Genomic DNA, 24,111 nt, shown 5'->3' with positions numbered 1-24,111 from the left:
ACTTTAATGACCAATAGTGTATTTAAATATAAATATTTTAACACTTCAAAAATAATATTTGAGACCACTCTTCAAGGACCAATTAAATAAATAAAAACTACAGATAACAAGAAAATTTATCTTTATTTCCACGAAGTTAAAATTTCATTTCCTTGTTATCACTTAAATGGGCAAAGTGTACATGGGTCATATGTATTTGAATTTAAGTAAAATTTTATCTCATGAGGGAGTTATCACTTGAGTGGGAGAAGTCAAGTGGGAGAACCTACTATTTGAAAATGCCTAAAATTAAGACACCCATCTCTCTTAATGTTTTTCATTTAAGGTTAAATACAAACATGGGAGACTAACTAACCAGAGACTCTCTCTACATTATTCTCCATTTGAATACTGCCAAGAAACATTATCTTCTCTCTAATTCCAGATTCTCTGGGGGGCCATTAATAGTCCCCAAACTTTAGCACATGAGCAATTTTAGTCCATGAAATTTAATTATTTTTTTTTTTTAATAAAATTAATTGATTTCTTTTAGCCCTTAACAAACTTGAAGTGATTGCGTTTAGACTCTAAAGAAATTAAAATGATCGATTTTGGTTCTTTACAAACTTAAAGTGATCGTTTTCAATCTTTAAGAGTGATCACTACTCAATTTCACTTATGGGTTAAACTTTAAGGACCAATACTAGTGCATTTAAATCTAAATTTTTTTAACACTCCAAAAGTAATATTTGAGATCAATCTTCGAGGACCAATAAAAAAAAAAAAAAAAAAAAACTACAGATAACAAGAAAATCTATCTTTATTTCCACTAAGTTAAAATTTTATTTCCTTGTTTCTCTCATGATTAACTTGTAACAAACCAAAATATAAAAAAGTAAAGTAACTATCAAAATTTGACATAGGCATAGGCCATAGGATTACCCGAACAGCAAAAACCCTCACTGCCTTCACCTTATTCCAGCATATTGAAGTTGAACAACCCAAACTCAATTCTGGTCAGAACCAAAAAGCTTCATCCTAGACAATGGGGTCCTCAAGTAGCCCTCCACTTCAAACTTCTTAGGAGAAAGTTGCCTGTACTTAGCAAACAGCTCTTTGGCCTCTGCATTCTTATCTAGCAAGCTATAAATCATCCCCTGACAAAAATAGGGCCTAAAGTCATTTGGGTCTTCCTTAACCAATTCCTGATAACTCTTCAAAGCCTCCTCCACATTCTTCTGCAAAAACTGTATCTGCGCCATTATCAACCGCACGTCTCGGGCCTCCCTCGCCTTGCTTCCCTCCTCCGCAATCCTCAACGCCTCTTCCAGCCGCGTAATCACCGCCTCGCCTTCCCCGCATCGGTCCATCAGCAATGCATTCTCGAACAACGCCTCGAAACTCAACGGGTTAGAATCGAGAATTTCTTCGAACACCTTGCGTGCATTCTCGGTATCACCCATTTCGTTAAGCAACCTGGCCATAAGGAACTTCCACTCGGTCACATTGGGCTGCGCGGATACCAGGCGTCTTAAGACCTTAAGACCCTCCTCGTCCTCGCCATTCTCGAGCTTCTGTTGTAAAAGCGATTTTAAGGCCTCAACCGCTTCAGAATTGGAGTCGAGAAGCTCGGATAGCGGCTGTTTTTGGGCTTGTTCTTGTTCTTGGTCTTGGTCTTCTTCAAGAACTGGGTTTTGTTCGGTGATGGTGGTGGGAGGCTCAGCTTTCGCCGGAAGAATAGAGAGGTTTCCGATCATAGAGGCAGTGGCACCTATGAGAATTGCCGCTTTTGTGTAGTGGGTGAGTGTTTGAATAATGGGGTGTGTGTTCTTTTGGTTGGTGGCATTTGAGATGATTGTGAGGCGATTTTGGGGATTGGTGAGAGTGGGGAAACGGAGAGAGGAAGAAGGTAAGGGTGGTTTTGAAGTGGAGGAGAGGTGATTGAGAGATGACGAGGATGAGGATGAGGGTGAGGATGTTGCTAAAGTGAAGCTCATGGTTTGAGTTTGAGGATTCAACAATGTTTGGAGTTTGGGAGAGAGGGAGGGTTTATGGAGGTTGTTGTTGTTGGTGGGTAAGGACTTAAAAGAGGATGATGGAATCTAAGAATAGGTTTGGTAGAGTCATGAACTCACTCCACTGGGGGTCAAAAGGACACATAAGATGGGAGATGCCAAGTGCCAATCAAGATGCTCTCTCCAGTCTTCTCCTCCCTCTACCCGAAAAATATATATAATATATTTCTTTACTAATGTTATTATTACAAAAATTTTGTAATATTATAATTTTACAGATCAATGAAAACTGAAAAGTAAACAATAAAATTTTCATTGATCTGTCCATCTTGCACTCAAATTTTTATTTTTATTATACACATATATATATATATATATCAAATAAAATAAAAAATATGTCCATCTTGAATACTTTTAAAGTGGAAAATTCCAACCTCTTCTTTTTTCTTTTTTTTGACCTCACCATTTTTTTATCCCTTCTAATCCTACCAAACAAAAACGAGATGGTGGTGTTGAACTGCTGCTCCAAGTTCCAACCGTCCAACGGTCCAAAGTGTCCTAAATTTCTTACCAAGCTATTTTTTTTGGGTAGAAAAAAGGGAATTATTTATTATAATATGAGATTCGATACAGTTCGTCTTAGAGTCATCTCAGTAGGATGGCTAAATACAAAAGGGATCATCAAATGGCACTCCGGGGAGAGGGGGCAATAGCCCCCTGACCGCCCAAAATAATGGCAAATTAATGTAGTATTTATAATATATTATAAAAGTTGGATCTTACAATTGGTGAATGCACAAAATAATGACACATATTCTCTTGCGAATATATATATATATATATATCAATGATAGATACTCTCTCTGTCTCAATTTGTTTGTCCTCTATTCCAGTTTAGAATGTCCCAAAATATTGCCGTATTTCTAAAAATAAAAGTCATTAATTTACTAATGTTTCTATTATACCCCTACTTTATTTTCAAAACTATTTGAAAAGAAAACTAACAAATATTTAAAAAATCAATCTAATTGGGACACCTTTTTAGTTACTTCATTAAAAATAACTCTTTTAAAAAAAACTAATATATTTATTTAAAGGTAGTTTTGTAAACTTATACATTTTTATAAAGTAGACAAGACAATAAATGATGTTCCTTTAAAAAACTTGATTTTTTAAACAGGACAAACAAATTGAGATGAAGAGAGTATAATTTTTAAGAGTGATGCAAACATACAATGTCATATGGCAAATAATAATTTGTACACATCATAAATATTTGAAACCTCATAATGAGTCTCATTTACTATATGGTAAGGGAACATTTTATTGCTTAAATATTCACCTTTCCCAACCTTTGACCTTCCTCATTTCCTCTTTATTAGCGAATATGTTTCTTTTTTTTTTTTTTGGCTGAAATTAGCAAATAGGTTTCTTTTTCTTCTTTCTCTCCATATTTATATATATAAATATGTTATCTCTTTGTCCCTCTTATTATAACCAACAAGCTTATAAAATTCGATAAGAAATTTTTTTCACTGTTGCATTTTTTATATTTTGCGCTCCACTATTAGAGGTACCTCTCTCTCTCTCTCTCTCTCTCTCTCTCTCATGCACACACATTTTTCTATTAATATCTAACATTTATTCTCTCTCTTGCGTTCACGCACACACATATTTTTCTATTAATTTCTAACCTTTATTCTTGCATTTGTTTTAACACTTTTCATTTTACAGGTTGCTCTTTGTATGTGGAATTCAATATTGAACGATACTTGAGGAGAAAGATTGATTTACATATTTTTATTGTTTAAAAATTGTTATTATTGTGATGTTAATGCAAATTTTTTTCTTTTTCTTTTGGTGTTTTGATTAGTGGGGTTTTTTTTTTTTTTTTTTTTTGGGAGAATCAATTGGCAGGTGATATTCAGTTTTGTTATTTCATATAACTTTTGTCCAATTGTGTATATAAAAGTATAGTCTCAAATTTCATATAATAATCTCTACAAGTGTTATATAAATAATTTTAATATATTGAAAGATTTTTGTGGACCTTGTATGTAATAAGTTTCAATAAAATAATATAAATAAAATTTTATTCATTGTTTCACTAATAATGTCTATTGATTAGCAACGATTGGAAGAAAAAACAAAAAAAAAAAAAAAAATTTCTTTGATTATGATTATTTTTTTGTTAATTTGTTACTTCTACCCGATATTTAAAATAATAATATTTACAAGTTTTCTTGCATTACAATAATAATACTACTAATTAAAACACACAATTTTTTTTTTTTTTAAGTGTGCAACACCTATTACTAGTGAATATAAAATGGTCAACAGATAGCATCAAAGGTAGCAAATTGTATTACACGTAATCAATGACGGAACTAGGATTTTAGTTTAGAGGGGGCAAGATTAAAAAGAATAGCGATAGTTGCATATTATGTGAATGAAACTAATAGTTGAAATCGTGTTCATGATTTTCAATTATAATTGCAAAAACGTCAAAGCAAACCTTGGCCATAAATGACTTTGGAGGACATAACAAAGCTTAAAGTAATTACTTAGAACTAACAAAAGTTACAGAACACCTTTGAAAATGATGCGACCTTAAGCACATCTTAAAAGCTAATAAGGATTTCCTCTAAACACTTTAAATTCTAAAGTTTAGAGAGCTAAGGGAGCTAGCGTGAAACTCCCCTGTTTCATGACTTTGAAACAGAGTATTTTTCCCAACTTTTGAAACTTTGCAGCAATAGCAACTTTGTTGACCCATAAAACCCATGGATTAGCTAGCTAAGATTCCCTGAAAATTATTGATTTTCAATTAATGTAAAACACCAAAAGTGCCGTAAGACTTCTAATAATAATCAGAAAAGAAAAAAAAAACTATCTTGAGTCCATAGTTAAGTTATTAGTGTTTTTTTTTTCTTTCAAATAATATGTAAAACTTATCCTTTCTTATCAGAAAAAATTGCGATAGTTATCTCTTGACACTTGGTTAAAAAGAGCAAACTAATCTAAAAATCTGATAAGGAGGACAAAATAAGCGTTAGGCTGCTATATTAAGAGTTTGGGAGAAGGCTCGATCCCCCTTAGCTCCGCCCCTGCACGTAATCAGTGCTTGCTGAAAAAAGAGTATAAAAATTGTTAATCAAAAATGAAAAAGAATATAAAAATTGCTTGCTTGCATTTCATAACCAACAGAAAAGCATTAAAAAAAAAAAAAAAAAAACCGCATTCCGTATTCCATTCACTTAACCCCTGGAACATGCCACTATAACCGCAATTTCCTATTCGAGCCTGATATTCCTATATCATTCACTTCTTCGTTTTTATTCTATTTTTCTTTTATAATTTTTATGTATTTTTGTTGATATATCTCTGTTTTTTTTTTTTTAAGTCAAACTTATTTGACAAGGTATAGAAAGAAAATATTTTCATTTCAAAAGTTATAAAGGAAAATCAATGATAAAAAAATAAAATAAAGAAACCCGTTTCATTTCAAAAGTATAAAAATTCAAATTATTTCTGTAATACTCTAAATAATTTTTCATAAAATATGTGTATAAGTAATAAAATATGGAAACAACTATATAATAATCCCATAATATGATATTGTTTTCAAGTCAAACTTTAAAATTTTAGTTGCTGAATTACTTATTATATGGTTTAAAATTGTTATAATTTAATCATTTATGAGTTTAATAAAAAGTTAAAAATTAACATAAACTGTATTTTAGGTTTATTGATTTATGAAAAATCATTACATGGGTATTATAAATAGAATTTTGAATATAAAAAAAATATTACAACACAACAATATACAATATATATATATATATAATGTGTGTGTTGTGTGCATATGCACAATATGTGTTTCTATCTACATATGTCCACGAGTGTATGGAGACATATATTAGTTATAAATTTTGCCCCCTCTAAGGTAAAATATTGGCTCCACCACTAGCTAGGGGTACTAATTTGCAAAAAAAAAAAAAAAAATTCTTATATATATATATATATATATTTATATTTATTTATTCTCTTTCTTCTTCTTTTTTCCTTTTCCTTTTTTTTTTTTTTTCTCGTTTTTTTTTGGACTGGTAGTACCAACTCCCTAATGCCCTTGAACTTATATATATATATATATATATATATGTAGAAAAATTCAATAGTACAATGAGAGAGGAGTGATTTAAACCCTAGATGAATTTATTAAAAACATTAGAAGGTACCACCCAATTGAGCTACAAGGTTCCTGACATGACTCAAACTTAGCACATATTTAAATAAGCTTTCTAATATAGTTATTGAAAATTAGTTGAAGTATAGTCATTGAACCTATAAAAAATAAGATTAAATAAACAGATTAGCTAAAAAGTTAAAAAGAAAATTTTTTTGACATAGATAGAACTTACCGATGTCAATTAGGCGGGTAACACTTACCAAAATATTAACAAAAATAAAAACTATAAATGTGTTCATCAGGTTTGAAAGAAAGATACAACAAGAGAAGCAGTGGGAAAAAAAGAAAAGAAGCAGACTAACTTATCTCAGTTTTATCATATTCTCATGACAAATGGAATAACGAATATTGCAAGATATCGGATCAATTCAAATTCAAATTGTATATGTAAAAACGAATGCCTTGGTGCAAAATAGTGCATGGAAGTCTTAGATGCCACATTAAAAAAAAAAAAAAAGAACAAAACAAAACTTTTAACAATAAAATTTACACTAACATTGGTGATCATTTGTTACAATATGTACTAATAAGCTCATTGTAACCATCATCTCTAGTTTTTTGATGACTAGGAACCTCAGAGACCGTGCAAAGCATCGTGATTTTTTTTTTTTTTAATCCAATTAAATCCCAGACCAATGTAACGCGCCCACATCACATGGAACAAGTCACTGGCTTCGCCAATGGGACATGGCCCTAGAAATTGTTTGCACCCAAGGGGATTATTCGAACCTTAGACTTGGAGAGAGCACACCACCAAGACCAAGGCCTTGATCACTTGAGCCAACCCCTAGGGGTTATAACCATCATCTCTAGTTCTCTACGCAAAAGAGTAATAATGGCTAAACACTATTTTTGCTGTAAACCAAAACTAATTCTTACTTCAGACTTCTACATCAAATATATATACATACATGTACATTTATTAAAAATAAATTGTAAACTTAGGGGGACTTAAGGGTGTATAGTTGATATACTTCTTTTATCCCCTTTGTATATCTGTTCTTGTATTAATACAAAGTTGATATTACCTATCACCCAAAAAAAAAAAATCTGAACAGAGTTAGAGAAAAAAATGTAGAAAACATATCATGTTCCTAACCTTTTCACACCGCATTCTGAGCAGAACTTAGAAGTTTCTCTCAGGTATGGGGCCCCACACTCGTCACAAAACTTTGCAAGGTTGGATGGCTGAAATGTAACCAATCTTAAATGGTCAGTAGAAAGCATAGATAGAAAGAAGGTTAGAAAGAAAACGATAATACATCATAAGCAAGCCCTGAACCAATTTTTAATAGAGGTAAGGAACTTATTCTACTTTGTTATCCATAGTCATCAAAAAAGTTCTACGACCAAAGCAAAATCTTACAACATTTTCACAAGCTGAGGTGTCAGCCCATCATAGGTCAAAATAAAATTATATATATATATATATATTAAAAAATTATATTAGGACCCACCACAACTCAAAACAAAGGTGGTGTGAGAGATTTTGTTGTGCCCTAGAGTCCCATTAAAAAAATTTGTTATCCATAGCATTTGAATGCACAAATACAGAGTTTTAAATGGAGTCTCATTACAAATAAAAAAAAAATAGCAGCACCACAAACAAATTGAAAAATTTAGAAAGAATAAAAAAAATCAATAAAGACCCAAGGACAATAAACTGTTTAGAGGAATGAACCAGAAGACATGCATAGTTTGAGCACAAGTATACATAAACGTTCTAATCAAACGCACTCCAGAGGCAATGGATTATTATTCAAATGAAAATAAATTATGTCACAAGGACTAAAATCAGCTCCAGAATCCAGGTATTGAAATCACATACTGGCTATTGTTCACTCAATCTCTAAGCAAAAAACCAAGGTAAAATATTAAATTGGCACTACTGCTAGTACACTTGTACATCTCAATTGAGCACAAACATGTGAATGAAAACAGTCTGATAAAATTAAGTAAAACGTTTAACTTGACAAAAATGGCAACAGAGACATCTATTAAAATATCCTTTCATATGGTTACTTAGCCATTAAGAGAAAAGACAAAACATACGTACAAATACACATAAACCCAGATTTATATATTTAATAAATCATACATGAATAACAGAATATTGCTACTCATAGATGGATAACAGGTTGTCCAAGAAGTCCTGTGGACAGTCATCCTGCCCAGCTACCTCTGACCAAATTTGTTTTGGCTGCCAAAATAATGGCCAAAAAAAAAAAAAAGACCCGAACAATAATATATCCAATGTATTTGATTTAGATACCACAAAACTATCAACATTAAGGTGTTGACATTTAATATACTCCGAATTTGGTTGTTGGATGGACAAAGAATGAGAAGAAATGTTTTTGATAATTCAATTGTTACAAGTTGAGAAGGAGGGATTTGAACCTTGGTTCTCCTTATAAAAAAGACCAAGCAATGTCATTGAGCTACAAGGCTCTTGACAAAAGAATAAGAAGAGATTGGCTACGATTACTACAGACAGAAAGCCATCTTTGCCATCTACAGGTATATGCTTGTCTTTTCTCTTATCCTATTTAAGAACCAAATGGAGCCTTAAATTGCTAAAATTTACAGAATACTGTAATGTTGGTTGCCAGCAGTATCAGGATCACTTTATCACTTAGAAATTATCTAAATTTTTTATTGGTAAGTTACACATGCAACTAGTCAATTTTGAACCCCCGACCTCACCCTCCACCTAGACTTGAGAGAAGTGGAAGTGCCATTCAAGGTTAGTACTTATTGGCAAAAAATTGATGATGTAGCTAACACAAAATCTTGATCACAATAAATCACAAGAACCAACAAATTTTCATTAAAGAATCAAGCAGTGTCAAATACTTTCTTCTTATTCCTTTTTCAGGCCTAGATGAGTATGCAGAGCAGCATCCTATGACAGAATACAGATATCATGAAGAGATTACCAAGACAGTATCAAGATCACTTTATCACTTAGCAATTATAAAATAGGCACAGTTAACAGAAAACATATTTGTAACGAAATTGACGAGAACCAACCAGCTTGCATTAGAGCCAAGCAGTGTCAAATATTGTGTGTATTCTTTCATAACTATATTGAAGTATACAGCTTATCCAAAAAGAAGAAGAAAAAAAGAACTAAATTGAAGCATACAAAGCAGCATCCAAGGACACAGATTTGAAATTCCCCAAGTACGCAAGTCTAATTGTAACATACATGCTCAATAAGCCCAATTTATGATAACACATACCAAAAAAAAATGTTTATTAAATTTAACTAAGGGCTCTAATTATTTATATTAGATGAAAAGGATGTCAATTTGATAATCCTCACCAGTACATGCAAGCGCCCTCCAGCATGGCCACCTGTGAGGGGTTGTAAGCATGCCATCTGTTGTGATATGGTTGGTTGATGACAATGAGAAATTTCAGTTAAGTGTGAAGGTGGAACACATTGATGATTGTGAGCAAAATGGGATGCATGTGGACTTTGTTGCATGGGTTGATGATGATTCTGGTGAATTGGATGAAATTGGGGCTGATGTGAAAGTGGTTGCATAGGATGTTTGCAAACAGTCTGCTGCTGATTTTGTGGCTGCAAAAAGGTGAAAGAAAAGAGAGAAAAGAGATCATTAAAAAATGAATGAACATGTCCTTGTATTATAATAAATGCTGTAAAATGCAAGAAAACGCAAGCATACACCTCAAACATAACCATGGCAATGTGAGAGCACAAATAACGTAAATAAAAACAATAAAAAGTAGCTGGGACTAAGAATTAGTTTAGTTAATTTCTGCATTATGCATGTACATATAAACGAGGTTTGCATGGAAGTGTGAAGGGAATGAAAATGAGGTCAACCCCACACCTGAGCACCACTAATTGTAAAAGCTTTTATGTCACCCAGCAAATGGATACATTTTTAAGACTCGAATAAGTTTTACCAGCCTTAAGTTCTTCAGAATCACAGTTCTCTTTGGCTATGGCAATGCATGACTACATCCCTCAAATAATCCTCTCAGCTCAGGTTCATGTCAATCTCCAAAGTTTGGCATCAACTCGAGGAGGATGCTAGGATGAGCCCATAATCATAAACCTTGACAGATTACAATTCCAGGGGATCCCACCTCCTGTCAGGTCCCCCAGCCCACAAGCCAAGCTCAATGAAAATTGATGTGAAGCAATTACTATCATTAGCCTAACTCAAGGACAATTTTTTTTCCTACCATTTCTTTAATGGATTTTGTAGGGTCCAGAACATATCGTGCAAACTGAAATATCTACAGATTAAGTACCTGAAATTCCATTTTATTTGTGTTGGCAGCCAAATTATAATTTCTGTAAACAAGTCCTGCCCTAAGACAGCCAAGATAAGTCATAAGAGAATAAAATGAAAAGGCATGGACTAGACTGGTTTAAGAAAGGAAGGGCAGCATTGAGCTTTTAAAAGGAACCCTAAAAGGCCCAAAGACCCAGACTGCATTTAAAACATGGGCCAAAAACAATCATTTACAAATAGAAAGGCTTAGAATGTCTAGGAATTCTAAGACAGTACAAGAAGGAATATTCTAAAACAATCATCTACGCATACAAAAGTCTTAAAATCTTTTCTTGATGTGGATGATTAGATCTGCAACACCGTCTAAAGTTATACTGTTCTGTTCACCACAGACTCTCCACAAAACACACAGTGGTGCCGCATTTCAAGCTTTAAAACCTCTATGATGAGGAAATCTTCCTTCCCAATAGCTTAGCATCTGAGTCACTGCCTTTGGCATAACCCAAGCAAACTCCAAATCATGGCAAAATGATCTGTAGCTACATTTCAGGATTAGTGAATGATGATGGGAGAGTGAAAATAATTTTCTTTTAATTCAGTTTTAGAAGTCAACTGTAATTTTAAAATTGGTCAATTCAGATTTTATTTTAGGTCTTATTAACTAATTAGGTTATTAAAATTTTATTTAATTTTCTAAAGTCAATTTCATTTTCTTAATTCAACAATTGGATTTTAGCCCAAGTCAATTAGGGTTAGGGTTTACTTGTCATAGAAGTCTATATAAGCACACTTTTGTACCCCAAATGAGAGTTGAATCAGTTGATAATGATGATAAAATTTCTGTTGGATTTTTTTAACATTGCTGCTACTGGCACCAACTGTTTCACGTAAAAATTCACAAACACCCAGAATAAAATTGTCACTCATCTCTGCTGGGCCCAGCACAACTCAAAGAAAAGGAGAATGTGAAAAAGTCTGAAATTTTTCAGTGTCTTCAGTTACTTTTTTTGGTACTGAGGGGTCTTCTAAGAGGAGTTTCAAATATCCTTTGGCGGCTTGGAAAAAGGTGTGTTTACCCGTCAAGATGGGTGTTCTGGGGATAAGAAGTATGGTGTCTTTTAATCAAGCTTTATTAGGGAAATAGTTGTGGAGATATGGTCATGAAGTTTCCCATCTTTGGCAGTGAGTTATCTCCACAAAATATGGTGAGGGTCAAGGGAGGTGGTGTACTAAAGTGTGCAGGAGGACTCAAGGGTGTGGATTATGGAGAAGCATTTATGGAGGGTGGGAGAGCTTCTCTAAGCATCTGTCTTTTGTAGCGGGTGAAGGCACTCGTATCAGCTTTTGGCATGATAGGTGGATTGGTGATAATACTCATAAAGATTATGTGTGTTCAGCGATCAAGGATGCTTGTATTTTTGAGGTTTTGTGGATTCCAGAAAGGGGTATTGTTAGCTGGAATGCACAGACGTGGCTCCAGAGGAGCTGCACCCGCGTCCGACTCGGCGGGACGCGGCAACGCAGGAGGGACGCTGCTGACTGCACGTCCGTGCCGCGTCGGGCTGCGTCTTGCCACATGGATTCCCTGACTCGCGCCGACACGGCTCAAATCGGGCCGACTCGGGCTGTATCGGCAGAAACCGCCGAAATGGCCGGTTCAAGCCAAAACGGCAGAGTCAGGCCAAAATTCAAAAAAAAAAAAAAAAAGGTGCAAAATGCACCATTTGAACTTAACCTAAAACACTAAGACTCTCACGCACTCTCACTTCGTCCAAACACTCTCTCTCACTCCATCCCTCATCTCTCTTCTCTATGCTCTCTCTCTCTGCGAGTCTGTGGTGTGCTCGACTTCAGGTGTGCTCTCTCTCCTTTGTGCTTCCGTTTTACTCTCTGTTTTTTACGATTTCTCTCTGTGTCTACTATGTTTGCTATGCTTGTGTGCTTGTTTTTTACGATTTTGTCCAAACACTCTCTCTCACTCCGTCCAAATTTGTGTGCTTGCTGTGTTTTTTTATGCTTGTTTTTTCGGTTCTTGTGGGAGTTAAAGGGTTTTGTAGTTGCAGGTTGTAATTTTAATTGTAGATTGGTGACAATGTTTGACTGCTTTGTACTGGTATTGTTGCAACGAATAAAACGATGGTAGGATTTGGGTCAGTGTGTATTGTTATTCTACTACATGTAGAGTTGATCCTCAATTCTTTCTTTTTATTTATTGATTGACTAATATGTCTGCTATTGAGTCATTGAACCCCATATTGGAGATTTCTAAATCTCTCTGTCTCTTAAGTAATCTAGTTTACTTATAAATTATGTAAAAAAACAAGTGTATTTTCTTAATTTTTCTATAACTTTTATTTCAGGCTTGTAGGGTGAGGACCTGAAGTTTTGTTATTATTATTAATATGGCTGCTGTGATTTACAAATTTGTAAATCAGTTAGGATAAGATAGAATTCAAAAGTGATTTGTGAACCTGTGAATCTGTGATTTGTGAATCTTAGTTTCTTTTCAATCTTAGTTTTATTTAGTTAATAGCTATTACTTATTACTCATTGTGATTTGTGAATCTGTGAACTTGGGTTTGATTTATTATTAATTTATTTAGTTAATAGTTATTATTTGTTGGTTAAATTGAATCTATTGAATTTGCAATGGACGAAGTTACTAGCACAGAAACTTCACCTTCATCTAATCAAGAAGTGCCAAATGATGAATCTCCTCTTAGGCAGTATGTGACTAAAGTAGAAAAACCACCTGGTGCTTCTGTTAAATCAAGTGGAAACACATACTTTAAGTGCAACTATTGTGGTATAGTTTATATGGGATCCTATTTTAGGGTTAAGGCTCATTTATTAGGAATTTCTGGCAAAGGTATTAAAGCATGCCCTAAGGTGAAGAGCCATAGGCAGGAAATGCAGCGAATGCATGATCAAGTTGAGAATGATAAAAGGGAGAGAAAACGGAGAAGTCAAATTCCCTTACCCCCACGTCCCCCAGGGCGTGGGCCTGTTATACCTATTTCCCCATTTCAAAGATAGGAAAGGAGTGATAGTACAAATCCAGTTAATGGTAAGAGAAGGAAGGTGACTACGGATTCTCCTTTGGAGAAAGCATTCCAGAATAATGCTAGACATGATTTGGATAGCAGAATTGCTAGGATGTTTTACACCGGTGGGCTTCCGTTTAACTTTGCAAGGATCCTACATTATTGTAATTCCTATGCATATGCTGCTACCCATAACATTCTGGGTTATCTTCCTCCTGGATACAATGCCTTGAGAACAACACTTTTGCAAAAAGAAAGAACTCATGTTGAAAGACTTTTGAAACCAGTTAAGGATTCTTGGCTTGAAAATGGTGTAAATATAGTTTCTGATGGATGGTCAGATCCACAAAGGAGGCCTCTTATTAATTTTATGGTTGTATCAGATGGGGGTCCAATATTTATAAAGGCAGTTGATGGGTCAAGTGAGTTCAAAGACAAACATTATATTGCTGGGGTGTTGAAGGATGCTAAAAAGAGATTTGACATGAAAAAGTTGTCCAAGTCATCACTGATAATGCTAGTGTGATGAAGTCTGCTAGAGCTCTTATTGAAGGTGAGTATCCTAAAATATTTTGGACACCCTGTGTTGTCCACATTCTCAATCAAGCCTTGAAGAATATTTGTGCAACAAAAAAAACTTGAAAGAATGAAGTTACATATGAGGAATGTAGTTGGATTACACGTATTGCTGATGATGCATCCTTCATACGTGTTTTTATCATGAACCATTCAATGAGGTTGGCAATGTTTAATGAATTTTGTCCATTAAAATTGCTCCAAGTTGCTGATACTAGATTTGCTTTGGTTGTTATAATGCTGAAAAAATTGAAGTTGATAAAAAGATGCCTTCAAGCCATGACTATTAGTGACCAATGGGCTTCTTATAAGGAGGATGATGTTGGAAAAGCTCAAAAGGTGAAAGATATGATTCTAAGTGATCTTTGGTGGGATAATATTGATTATATTCTTGAATTCACAGCACCCATTTATGATATGCTACGAATAGCAAACACAAATAAGCCTTGTCTTCATCTTGTGTATAAGATGTGGGATTCAATGATAGAAAAGGTGAAGGCAGTAATATATTGGCACAAAGGCTTGGAAGATGATCAGTATAGCTCATTTTGGGCTATTGTGTATGAGATACTCATTAATCGATGTACTAAAAATTGTACACTAATACATTGCCAGGCTCATTCCTTAAATCCTAAGTAAGTACATTTATTTTCTATTTTCCTTAGTTCACCCTTTTAGTAAAACACACGTTTCATCTATATTTGTTTTTTAATCTTTAACTAGGTATTACTCCATTGAATGGTTTTCGGGGAATCCAAAACGCATCCCTCCACATCGGGATCATAAAATTTCTATGGAAAGAAGCAAGTGTTTGGAACGATACTTTGAAGATGTGAATGAATTAACGGTGGTGAAGTTTGAGTTTGCTACATTTTCAGGAAGGAGGTTTCTTTCACCAGATGCCTTGACAGATAGATGGGCCTTACAACCTTTGGTTTGGTGGCAATACCATGGCTCCGCATTTCCAACTCTTCAAACCCTTGCCCTTAAACTTCTTGGACAACCTTGTTCATCCTCATGCGCCGAGAGAAATTGGAGCACATACAAATTCATTCATTCCTTAAAAAGAAACAAAATGGCTCCTGCACGCGCTGAAGATTTGGTACATGTGCATTCTAATCTTCGACTCTTGTCAAGGCGCAATGAGTAGTACGTACATACAGCAACAAAGATGTGGGATACTACAGGAGACTCTTGGAATGAGAGCGACATACATGAAGGAGCTGAAATTCTTTAGAATGCAGCCCTTACAATTGATGAGCCAGAGTTGGATGCCATGGTTATTGGGAATACTAACACTAGTGCTACTACTAGTGAAAGTGAAGTTTGAAGCGAAGCTATTGATATTGAAGATGATGATGTTGGTGTTTGATTGTCTTGTTGATTATCTTTTATTTTGTTTTAGTTTCAAACTTGTGAGTTGTATTCTAATTTCCGAACATCATGGAATGTTTTAGTTTCAATCTTGTGGGTTGTTTTTAATTTATGAATATCAAGTTTTAGTTATTATCTACTATTACTTTTAAATTTGGTATATGTTTATATAATGTGAAAAAGTATGCTTAGCAATATATTAAAAATATAAATAAAAATATTTTTATTAATTTTTTAATCACTGAGTCCCGCCGCACCCACACCCACCTTTTTCAAAAATTGTCGAGTCCCGCACCAGCACCCGAGTCCCAAAACGCACCCGTGCTTCCTAGACTGTTAAAGTATGGGATTTAAGGTTTTATAGAGCTTTTGAAGATTGGGAGCTAGCTGCATTTTATTCTCTATTCCAGCTTATCCAAACTCATATTCCTTAAGGTGATAGGAGTGATACTCTTGGCTGGCGGCTAAAAGGTGATGGCAAGTTTGACATTCGGTCTTATTACCATGCAATTCGGGGTGCTTCGAATTCTTTGTTTCCTTGGAAGGGTGTTTGGAAACCAAAGATTCCTAGGCGAGCGACGTTTTTTTTGTGGACAACTGAACATGGTCGGATCCTCACTTCGGATAATCTAATGCTTAGGGGTTGCTCGTTGGCTACTTGGTGTTGTATGTGTTGTTGTAATGGGGAGTCGGTAGACCACCTTCTTCTTCATTGTCCTATTACTCATTCCCTATAGACTTTTATGCTTCAGGCTTTTGGTATTCATTGGGTTATGCCAGGTTCAGTGGCAGGTTTGTTATCTTGTTGGCATCAGTGGCTTGGGAAACTTAATTCGGACATTTGAAATTTGGTTTCAGGGTGCTTGATGTGAATTGTGTGGTTGGAACGAAATCGTAGTTCCTTTGAGGATAATAAGAAGACAGTGGATGAGTTAAAGGTTTTGTGCCAATGTAGTCTTTTGGAGTGGTCTCGTTGTTGGGGTTTTACTGATTGTTCTTCTCTCTCTAAGTTTATGCTTTCCCTTAGCTTAGTTTCCTGATTACTCTTTTTGTTGTGCTGTTTGTTCTGTTTTTTTCTTGTTGTTCATCATCATGAACAACTTGTACTTTTCCTTATTTTCTCATTAATAATAGTTTCTTGATTACCTATCAAAAAAAAAAAAAATACTCATTTGATAGGCAATTAACTTCACATTCCATCAACCAATAACTCCATTAGAAAGACATCCAAACATAATTGTTATTATTGATGATTCCAGCACCAAAATCCATCCCCCTTCTCTTTCACCATAGTTTCCCACTTGGTCTTCTTCAAATATTGCAATAACCCTCACTTTGCATTCCTACAAGCCAAACAAAAGAACAAATTCCTTCACTTCAAATAAATCACCGTTTCTGGTTCGAGAAGGGGTAGTTCAGCATATATAATCCTGCCTAGGCATCTTTGCAGAGATTTTTATTTTTTTTTTTTTTAATAAGTATGGCCTTGCAGAGAGGTTCCAAGAGAACTTCCAAACATTCAATGACAATGACAACTACCCATGTACTTACAGACCAAGTTCAGTTATATATTATTACTTGTTAGAGAATCAATCAAGAAAACTAGAAAAAACCCACGAACTGCTATGTTGTAGAAAGACATCTATATATATATATTAATAGCCAAAGCTCAGAGAAAATCCAATTAGATTAGATTTTAATTGGATTCTCAATTTTGCACCACGTGTCCTATTTAATTTTTAATTTTGTGCAAAGTGAATAATTGAGTGAAAAAATTGAAGAGTCCAAATCCAAATAGATTCTAAATTGGATTTCAATCGAAGTCCAATTTTTCACCACGTGTCCATTTATTTTTTAAATTTTTGTGGCAAGTAAATTATTTGGTGAAAAAACTAAAGAGTCTAAATCCAATTAAATTCTAAATAATATATATATATATATATATAATGAGAAACCATTACATATTTTAGAAATGTATGGTTTAAAAAAAGTGTAAGCTCTATGAATAATTTGAATCTCTTCTATAAAAAAAATGTATAATTGTGATTGTTTTTAATTGTACCCGTGCATATGCACGGGGCTACACACTAGTATATGTAATGCTTGAATCATAAATCTTGCTACAATATTGACCATAACCTTAGCTAATAAGCTTAATAGAGACACAATCTTATCTAGACACCTGACTTGCACCAAATGCAAACCAGAATAGGATGTGAAAAACAAGCAAGGCCAATTTAATAAAATCTTTTTGCTAAGAAAAGATCACAAAGCCTCGACACATATGACTTAGTAATAAATATTTTTAAAATTAGGTATAGCTGGATTCTGAACGTTAGCCAACTCCCATGTAGATGCAGATGTGGCTATTTATAAAATGCAACCATATATTATCCCATTAGGAAATAGATAATTATTGCATAAACTTGAGCAAGAAAGTAACTCTTACATCACTTACAGAACGGAAACCTTGAGCAGAAGCCAATGAAGAAGAATTATCCGGAACAGGAAATGTCTGAAAAAGCACATCAGAAAGAAAAAAGGTTAACTCCACCTTAAATTTACTCAATGTGGCACAGCGATCAGGATGTGTTACATGCCACTGCAGTCACATTTCCCAATCTTTTCTTTACATAATCAATGAACAAATTTATCATTGTTATGAAGACAACAAAAGGTTGAAATAAAACAGACTGTGGAAAAAAATAATAATAGTAATAATCTGATCATCAATTGGTTGTCCTATCTAGAGGATGAATTCTACCTTTCGTCCTTCCTTTCTTTCTTTCTTACTTTCATCCTATTTTCCTTATTAAGGACCTTCAAATTCTTTATAGAAAGCAATTAAGCCTTATAATTTCCTGCAGACATCTAGATGACCTAGTAGATTGATAAATGGAGGCATATCAAACTTACAGGCAAACCAGGGATATTAGACATGGAGTTTGATGCAACACGTCTGTACTTGTGTCTTGGAGAGTAAAACTTATAGTCTCTAGGAGAGACAGCTACTTCACTTCGACCAGTCAACCGTTTGAACCTGCACTCAAGAGCCAAAAAAAAAAAAAGAAAAAAAAAAGAGATATAAAGGCACACCACAAAGAGTGAAGTGGAAATGCACCCCTTCTCAACATAATAAACAAACGTATAACTTACCACTCAGCATCATCAATAGGCATGCTATTTGGTTTTTCAACAATATCCAAACCATTGACTACGACAAAACGAACTCGCTTCTCTTCTTGTATAACTAATTCTGGAAATCTTGTCCTAGTTTCAAGAGAAGTTGCCAATTCTCTTCTTTTGAACGTACATGGTCCTGCAGACAAAAGTATAAAGATACAGGAACTTAAATAGCAATAAATCACAATAAAGTCATCCTAAAGAAGGAAAATGCAATACCTTTTTTAGGAAATTTCTTAGCTAGCCTTCTATACAAACCACCAGCTGCCTCGAGGGCTACTCCAATGGTCTTGTCACGAATACCATTCAATGAAACAAGCCTGCTATTCACATCAGCAACTAGAGTTTCGTACATATTTGCCACGTACATCAAGGGTAAGGCAAACCTCGGGTCACCTTCATACTGGACCTCTCTCGTCTTCCTCTTATTTAGTTTATCTTGGCCAGACTGCCCAGTATAGTCAGCCTCAGAATCAGGCACCTCAGTGACATGATCAAGAATGAAATGATCCACAATAATTTGTAGAAATCTTGACCTAGCTGATTCAATAGGCGAAACATCTGGTTCAAAAATTCTAATCAGGCATCATCCAATTTAAGGGACAAAGAGCACATAAAAATTCAAGTTTTTTTTTTAAAACAATGAAATCAATCATTATACCTTCTATTGTTAGGATATCATAGGGGGACCTTGAAGACAGGCATCATCCAATTTAAGGGACAAAGAGCACATAAAAATTCAAGTTTTTTTTTAAAACAATGAAATCAATCATTATACCTTCTATTGTTAGGATATCATAGGGGGACCTTGAAGACCCATTGTTGTCAAGGCTAGAGCGATCATCATCAACTCCTACACCATGAAGCGGCAAAGAGTTCCTATAGGATTCATGCATACAGTCCTAAAAAAAATATGATATCAACATAGAATTTAATTAATTACTTTGCATATAGGTATAGCATAGAGCTTATAGAAACAAATCCCATGAAAAATTCTCATTAGCCAATGCATTCATCTTACTTTTTTTTTTCTTTTATAATAAATATAATAGGATTTATTAGGAAATTGATTATCACACACTATTTATTGTATATTATCTGTACACATCACAACATTTCACATTTTAAAGGTGAACATCATTAAAAAATAAAGAAATTATAGACATTGCGAGTATAGAGTGCATATCTATCCAGCCCGCCCATGATAATTGTTACTTACCATCAAGTCAAAACACTAATTTGTTTGTCGGGTAGACGGAAACTTTATCAAATGAGCTAACTCGAACCTATGTCTAATTAATATCCCTTCTTCATTTTTAATTAAATAATAAATAGAACAAGCCCTTTTAAGCTTGAACAACAGTAAACTCAGTTCAGTCACTCCTTTCCTATACTTTAAGAAAAGGGGAATTGAAGAAGAAGAAGAAGAAGAAGAGGGAGAAAGTAGAGTACTGACAACGGCATTGGAGTGGTGGTCCAAGGAGTCATCCTCGTCGGTGACGGCGTCGCGATCGACATCGCTAATGGAATCGATGTCGGTGGGGCGAGCGTCGACGGTGTTGAGGTCATGTAAAGGGCTTCCGATGAAGGAATTGGCAGATCTCAGATTGTACTGCTGCTGTACTGGAACCCTACTCCCCATTTATCTCTCTATCATTACAATACGTACCCAACTATCCTTATCTTCTTCTTCTTCTTCTTCTTCTTCTTCTTCTGCGTCTGTGAACTGTGAAGCAGAGAAAGAGAGATTATTAGTGGAACACACATGAAGAAGAAGATTATTGAAGTTGTTTTGCTTTTGTTTTGAAAAAAACAAACAAACAAACAAAAAATGGGAACAGGAAGAGACTAGTAGACTACTACTACTACTTCAACGGCTATACAGACTGAGAGAGAGAGAGAGAGTGAATCCAAGCCTGAGGTTGAGGGTCAGGTCAGGAAAGGTAGAGAGAGAAAGACCGTACCCTGAGGGTTTTTTGGGATTAGAAAACAAGAGCGGTTTTTCCAAGCCTAATTCCGATCTCCACACCACCTCCCAAACCAGTAGGCTTCAATATTACCATTTACTTGCTACTTGCTGCTACTATTACTTACTAGTATTCTAGTCCTTTTACCTCGCTTCTCCCTTGGCTCAATTGTTACTATATATGTAAACAGTTCTTTTTCTTCTTCTTATTTACTATTTTTTGTATTTAAAGTTGTACATCACCGGTTATGATATATTATTTTTATCTTGAATTTTTTATTTTTAAAAAAATTTAGATATTTTATTAAACAAAAATGGCAAATTTTACTTACAAACTTAATTGTAATCAATTGCTATAGCTTCACTTAATATTTGTTTATTGGATATTGTGCTTACCCAAAATATGGTTATTGGGTTCAACCTCTACTTGAGCTCACAATCTATTTGTATTGTGAGTTTTAGATTTTCTATTATGGGTGATTCTGTACTTGGCAACTCAAATACACCTCTATTTTCGCAAGCCTTCTTCCTCACAGAATCTCTCCTTCGTTCTCTTTGAGTATTTGCTCTCTTCTCTTAGTATTCTTCCCAGAGTTGCTAACCCCCCCTTTTTCTCATTCTCATCTCTTATTTATAGCTCAAGATGAGTGAAATGGTTATGATTACTCTAGGTTATTAGTGGGTTTTGAGGTCTAATTCCATTACTTTTAAGTGGGTATTTAATTGGGAATGGGAGTAGTGGCTTTTGAATTGGTTCCCACCCCAAAAGGGACGTTTGGCAACAATATTTTCCAAGGCTATGCCGAGCAGCTAAGATATAGTATTCCCAAGAAATCACGTTTCTGGCCAATATGTGTTGGTCAGGTAGGTCTCTGGCTATGAACCATGAGGTGCACGATTCAAGTATAGTGGTATGGATCTCGGGCCCATGGCCTCAGCAGGCCTTGCTTCGGACAAAAGGGTTAGAACTATGGGCCACATTGTAGGGTTGAAGTTCGTGGCCCAAGTAGGCCTGGGGACCCATGTGCTGTATAGATATGAATTTTGATAAATCTATTATTAGATTACATTTTCTTCTTATATCATTTGTGCTTGAAAAAATTTCAAAAAATTAAAGATAAATGGATATGTCATTAATCAAATGTTTAAATTTTAAGTTTTATAGTATAAAATTATGCATAAAAAATAAGTTTATGTATCGAATAGTAAATAATATCCAATTTAGTAATAAATTTAATATACTTGTTAAGAATACAAATAACATTCAATTATTTTCAAAATATATAGCTACATTAATTTTGCTAATTTTAGTTGTAGTCATTGGCTACAACCAAGTTTGTAGTCAAACTTTATATATATATATTGTGGTGGTCCGTTCCCAATGACCTTAGGTTGGTTGAGCTTAGACCCCTAACTTACTTGTATTTTGGATTAGGCTTATCCCACAATGGGAGGTTCAAGGAAGTGGTTAGTGATAATTAGGTGATACGGTTTTTCCTCAGTGCTAAACTACCTCAAGTTCAGTTCGGCCATGAAGGTTACCACATAGTTGAGCCCCCACTATATAGTCCGAGCCAGACTTTCTTCTCCCTATAATAGATTTTCCTCTCGTCTCTCGTGTCTCTCTCCCCTAATTTTTGTTCCAACCCCTTCTTCTTACCCCTACCTCCTTATTTATTCCCTTTTTTAGGTGGGGTAGTCATGATGGAGGAATATTTGGCATGTCAGTGGGTCCCTTCCATATCGTATCACATGTCAGAGGGGACCTACCTCCTGTTGTTGAAATGACTCCCTAGTAACTTGTGCTTGACGCCAGATTTTATTGCTTAGCAAGCAAATTCCCCTAAGTTATTATCTCCTATTCTCGGCATATCTTGGATATATTCCCTATATACTCAATTAACTTGCAAATGCTCGACTAACTTCCAAATGCTTGGCTATATGGGCTCAAATTGGGCCGAAGTTGTCCCAATGGACATGGGGCTGACACAATTCAGGGGTCGGCCTGCTAATCTTCGTCCGTACACACACACACACACACACACACATATATATTAAGTTGTAATTAGTGAAATATAAGGTAAGACATAAAAAGTGAAATAGAATATTTGTATTCAGTAGACAATGAGAGAGGGAGAAGTGAAATTGGATCTTGGATATTATTTGAGTTATTTTTCTTTGAAATTTATGGTAGAAAAAGAAAATTTTAACTATTTATTATTTACCTTTTATTAAATGGAAGGAGTTATAGATATTTAGAAAGGAAAAATATCCGTTTGCACTCCTTTTCATCTACTATTTCACATTAATATCTATAACTGATATGTAAATGTTCAATATTTAAAAATATTTCCGTTTTAACACGTGAAAGTAGATATGAAAAATAAGTATAATGCTAGAGATACAAACTATTTTATTAAAAAAAAAAAAATTACAAACCATTGATGTAGTGAGTGATTATTAGTAAATAAAAAAAAAATTTAAATTGTGGGTTCAGATGAAAACAAATAAAAAGTTGACCACATTATCATTTTGTAAAAATGTTGTAAAATATTTATAACTGTAGCATTACTCAAAAAATAAATGTGCGAGTATAAAAACTCATTTATGAATTATTATGAGTCTAAACCCTGAACCTATCTTTGGTTGACTTGGCTGTTTAATATATCATTAATATAATAGTATTTGAAAATTAATATAATTAAATATGCTTTTAAATAAAAGTCCCCAAAAAAAAAAGAAAAAAAAGAAAAAAAAAAAGCTTTTACTGAAGTTATGTACATTTGTAATCAGATTTCAATTGTGTACATATTCTAATTGACCAAGAACTCCAAGATAAAATGATAATGACGTAGTATAGTTGTTGAAAACGAAGAGGGAAAAGAGAAAGAAGATTATAGGATATCTTAGGACAGACAAGTTCAAATAGTACAAATGGGTTCTGCACTCTGTTCTGTTGTAGGACCACAGAAACTACAAAGAATGGCCCCTGTAAAACTAAAACCCCACTGCATTTTTGTAGTCAGTATATTATGGGATTATTAACAATGCAATGAAGCTGTGTCTAGGAATTGCTTTTGAAGGTGAAATAGAAATACACCTGGTTTAAACAAGATTCAGAGATCTAATAACTAACTAAACAACTAGCAACATTCATGCAAAAGGAATTCAATCCTAAATACACAAAACTCCCACTCTTCATCTTTACCCAAGGAATTGGCATGCCACCACTCCTTCTCACACCCTCCAACCGTATCTCCCCATTTCAAGAGTACAACAATAAACAAGAGGATATGTAATAACTTACAATTCACAGCAAAAAAATGCCAAGAACTAATAATCTAATGCACAAGGGAACACGTTTTCTTCACAATGAGATCATTTTTCCATGACCAGCGCCAAAAGGAAACTGCATTTGACATTACAAAATCAACATCTTTTTGCTAGTAAC

At 34.4% G+C, this 24,111-nt stretch overlaps 2 protein-coding genes across 8 annotated transcripts; both read right to left on the bottom strand.

Moving 5' to 3' along the window:
- Positions 1-781: 781 nt before the first annotated feature.
- LOC111991504 (protein SLOW GREEN 1, chloroplastic) lies at positions 782-2,188 on the bottom strand. The gene has a single exon (XM_024023280.2). It carries the CDS (start codon positions 1,974-1,976, stop codon positions 987-989), a length of 990 nt encoding a protein of 329 aa, XP_023879048.2. The 5' UTR covers positions 1,977-2,188; the 3' UTR covers positions 782-986.
- Positions 2,189-4,937: 2,749 nt separating this feature from the next.
- LOC111991527 (uncharacterized protein At2g02148) lies at positions 4,938-20,796 on the bottom strand. Of its 7 annotated transcripts, none has more exons than XM_024023300.2 (10): positions 20,659-20,794; positions 20,151-20,420; positions 19,473-19,596; positions 18,914-19,255; positions 18,668-18,830; positions 18,428-18,551; positions 17,961-18,026; positions 9,572-9,832; positions 7,343-7,431; positions 4,938-5,121 (listed from the first exon to the last, which is right to left on the bottom strand). In XM_024023300.2, the coding sequence occupies exons 2-10, from the start codon at positions 20,334-20,336 to the stop codon at positions 5,112-5,114; spliced, it is 1,365 nt and encodes a 454-aa protein (XP_023879068.1). In that variant the 5' UTR covers positions 20,337-20,420; positions 20,659-20,794; the 3' UTR covers positions 4,938-5,111. The 7 variants fall into 7 exon arrangements, with proteins under 7 accessions (XP_023879068.1, XP_023879075.1, XP_023879073.1 ...); XM_024023307.2 differs by lacking the exon at positions 4,938-5,121 and adding an exon at positions 6,602-7,060 and having other exon boundaries at positions 18,914-19,234; positions 20,659-20,796; XM_024023305.2 differs by lacking the exon at positions 4,938-5,121 and adding an exon at positions 6,602-7,060 and having other exon boundaries at positions 20,659-20,795.
- Positions 20,797-24,111: the final 3,315 nt, after the last annotated feature.

Source organism: Quercus suber, unplaced genomic scaffold, assembly GCF_002906115.3.
Source record: "Quercus suber isolate HL8 unplaced genomic scaffold, Cork oak 2.0 scaffold_158, whole genome shotgun sequence".
NCBI classification, from domain to species: Eukaryota; Viridiplantae; Streptophyta; class Magnoliopsida; order Fagales; family Fagaceae; genus Quercus; species Quercus suber.
The sequence above is the reverse complement of the archived record's forward strand: the minus strand, read 5'-3'. Positions and strand labels throughout refer to the sequence as shown.

What these genes read in the sequence shown, in the direction of transcription:
- LOC111991504 (XM_024023280.2), bottom strand. Translation starts at nt 1,976, where the DNA reads ATGAGCTTCACTTTAGCAACATCCTCACCCTCATCCTCATCCTCGTCA.
- LOC111991527 (XM_024023305.2), bottom strand. Translation starts at nt 20,336, where the DNA reads ATGGGGAGTAGGGTTCCAGTACAGCAGCAGTACAATCTGAGATCTGCC. An exon ending in TGATATCCTAACAATAGAAG is followed by an intron (nt 19,256 to 19,472) that starts GTATAATGATTG and finishes TTTTTGAACCAG; the next exon opens with ATGTTTCGCCTATTGAATCA. An exon ending in TAAGAAATTTCCTAAAAAAG is followed by an intron (nt 18,831 to 18,913) that starts GTATTGCATTTT and finishes TTTTGTCTGCAG; the next exon opens with GACCATGTACGTTCAAAAGA.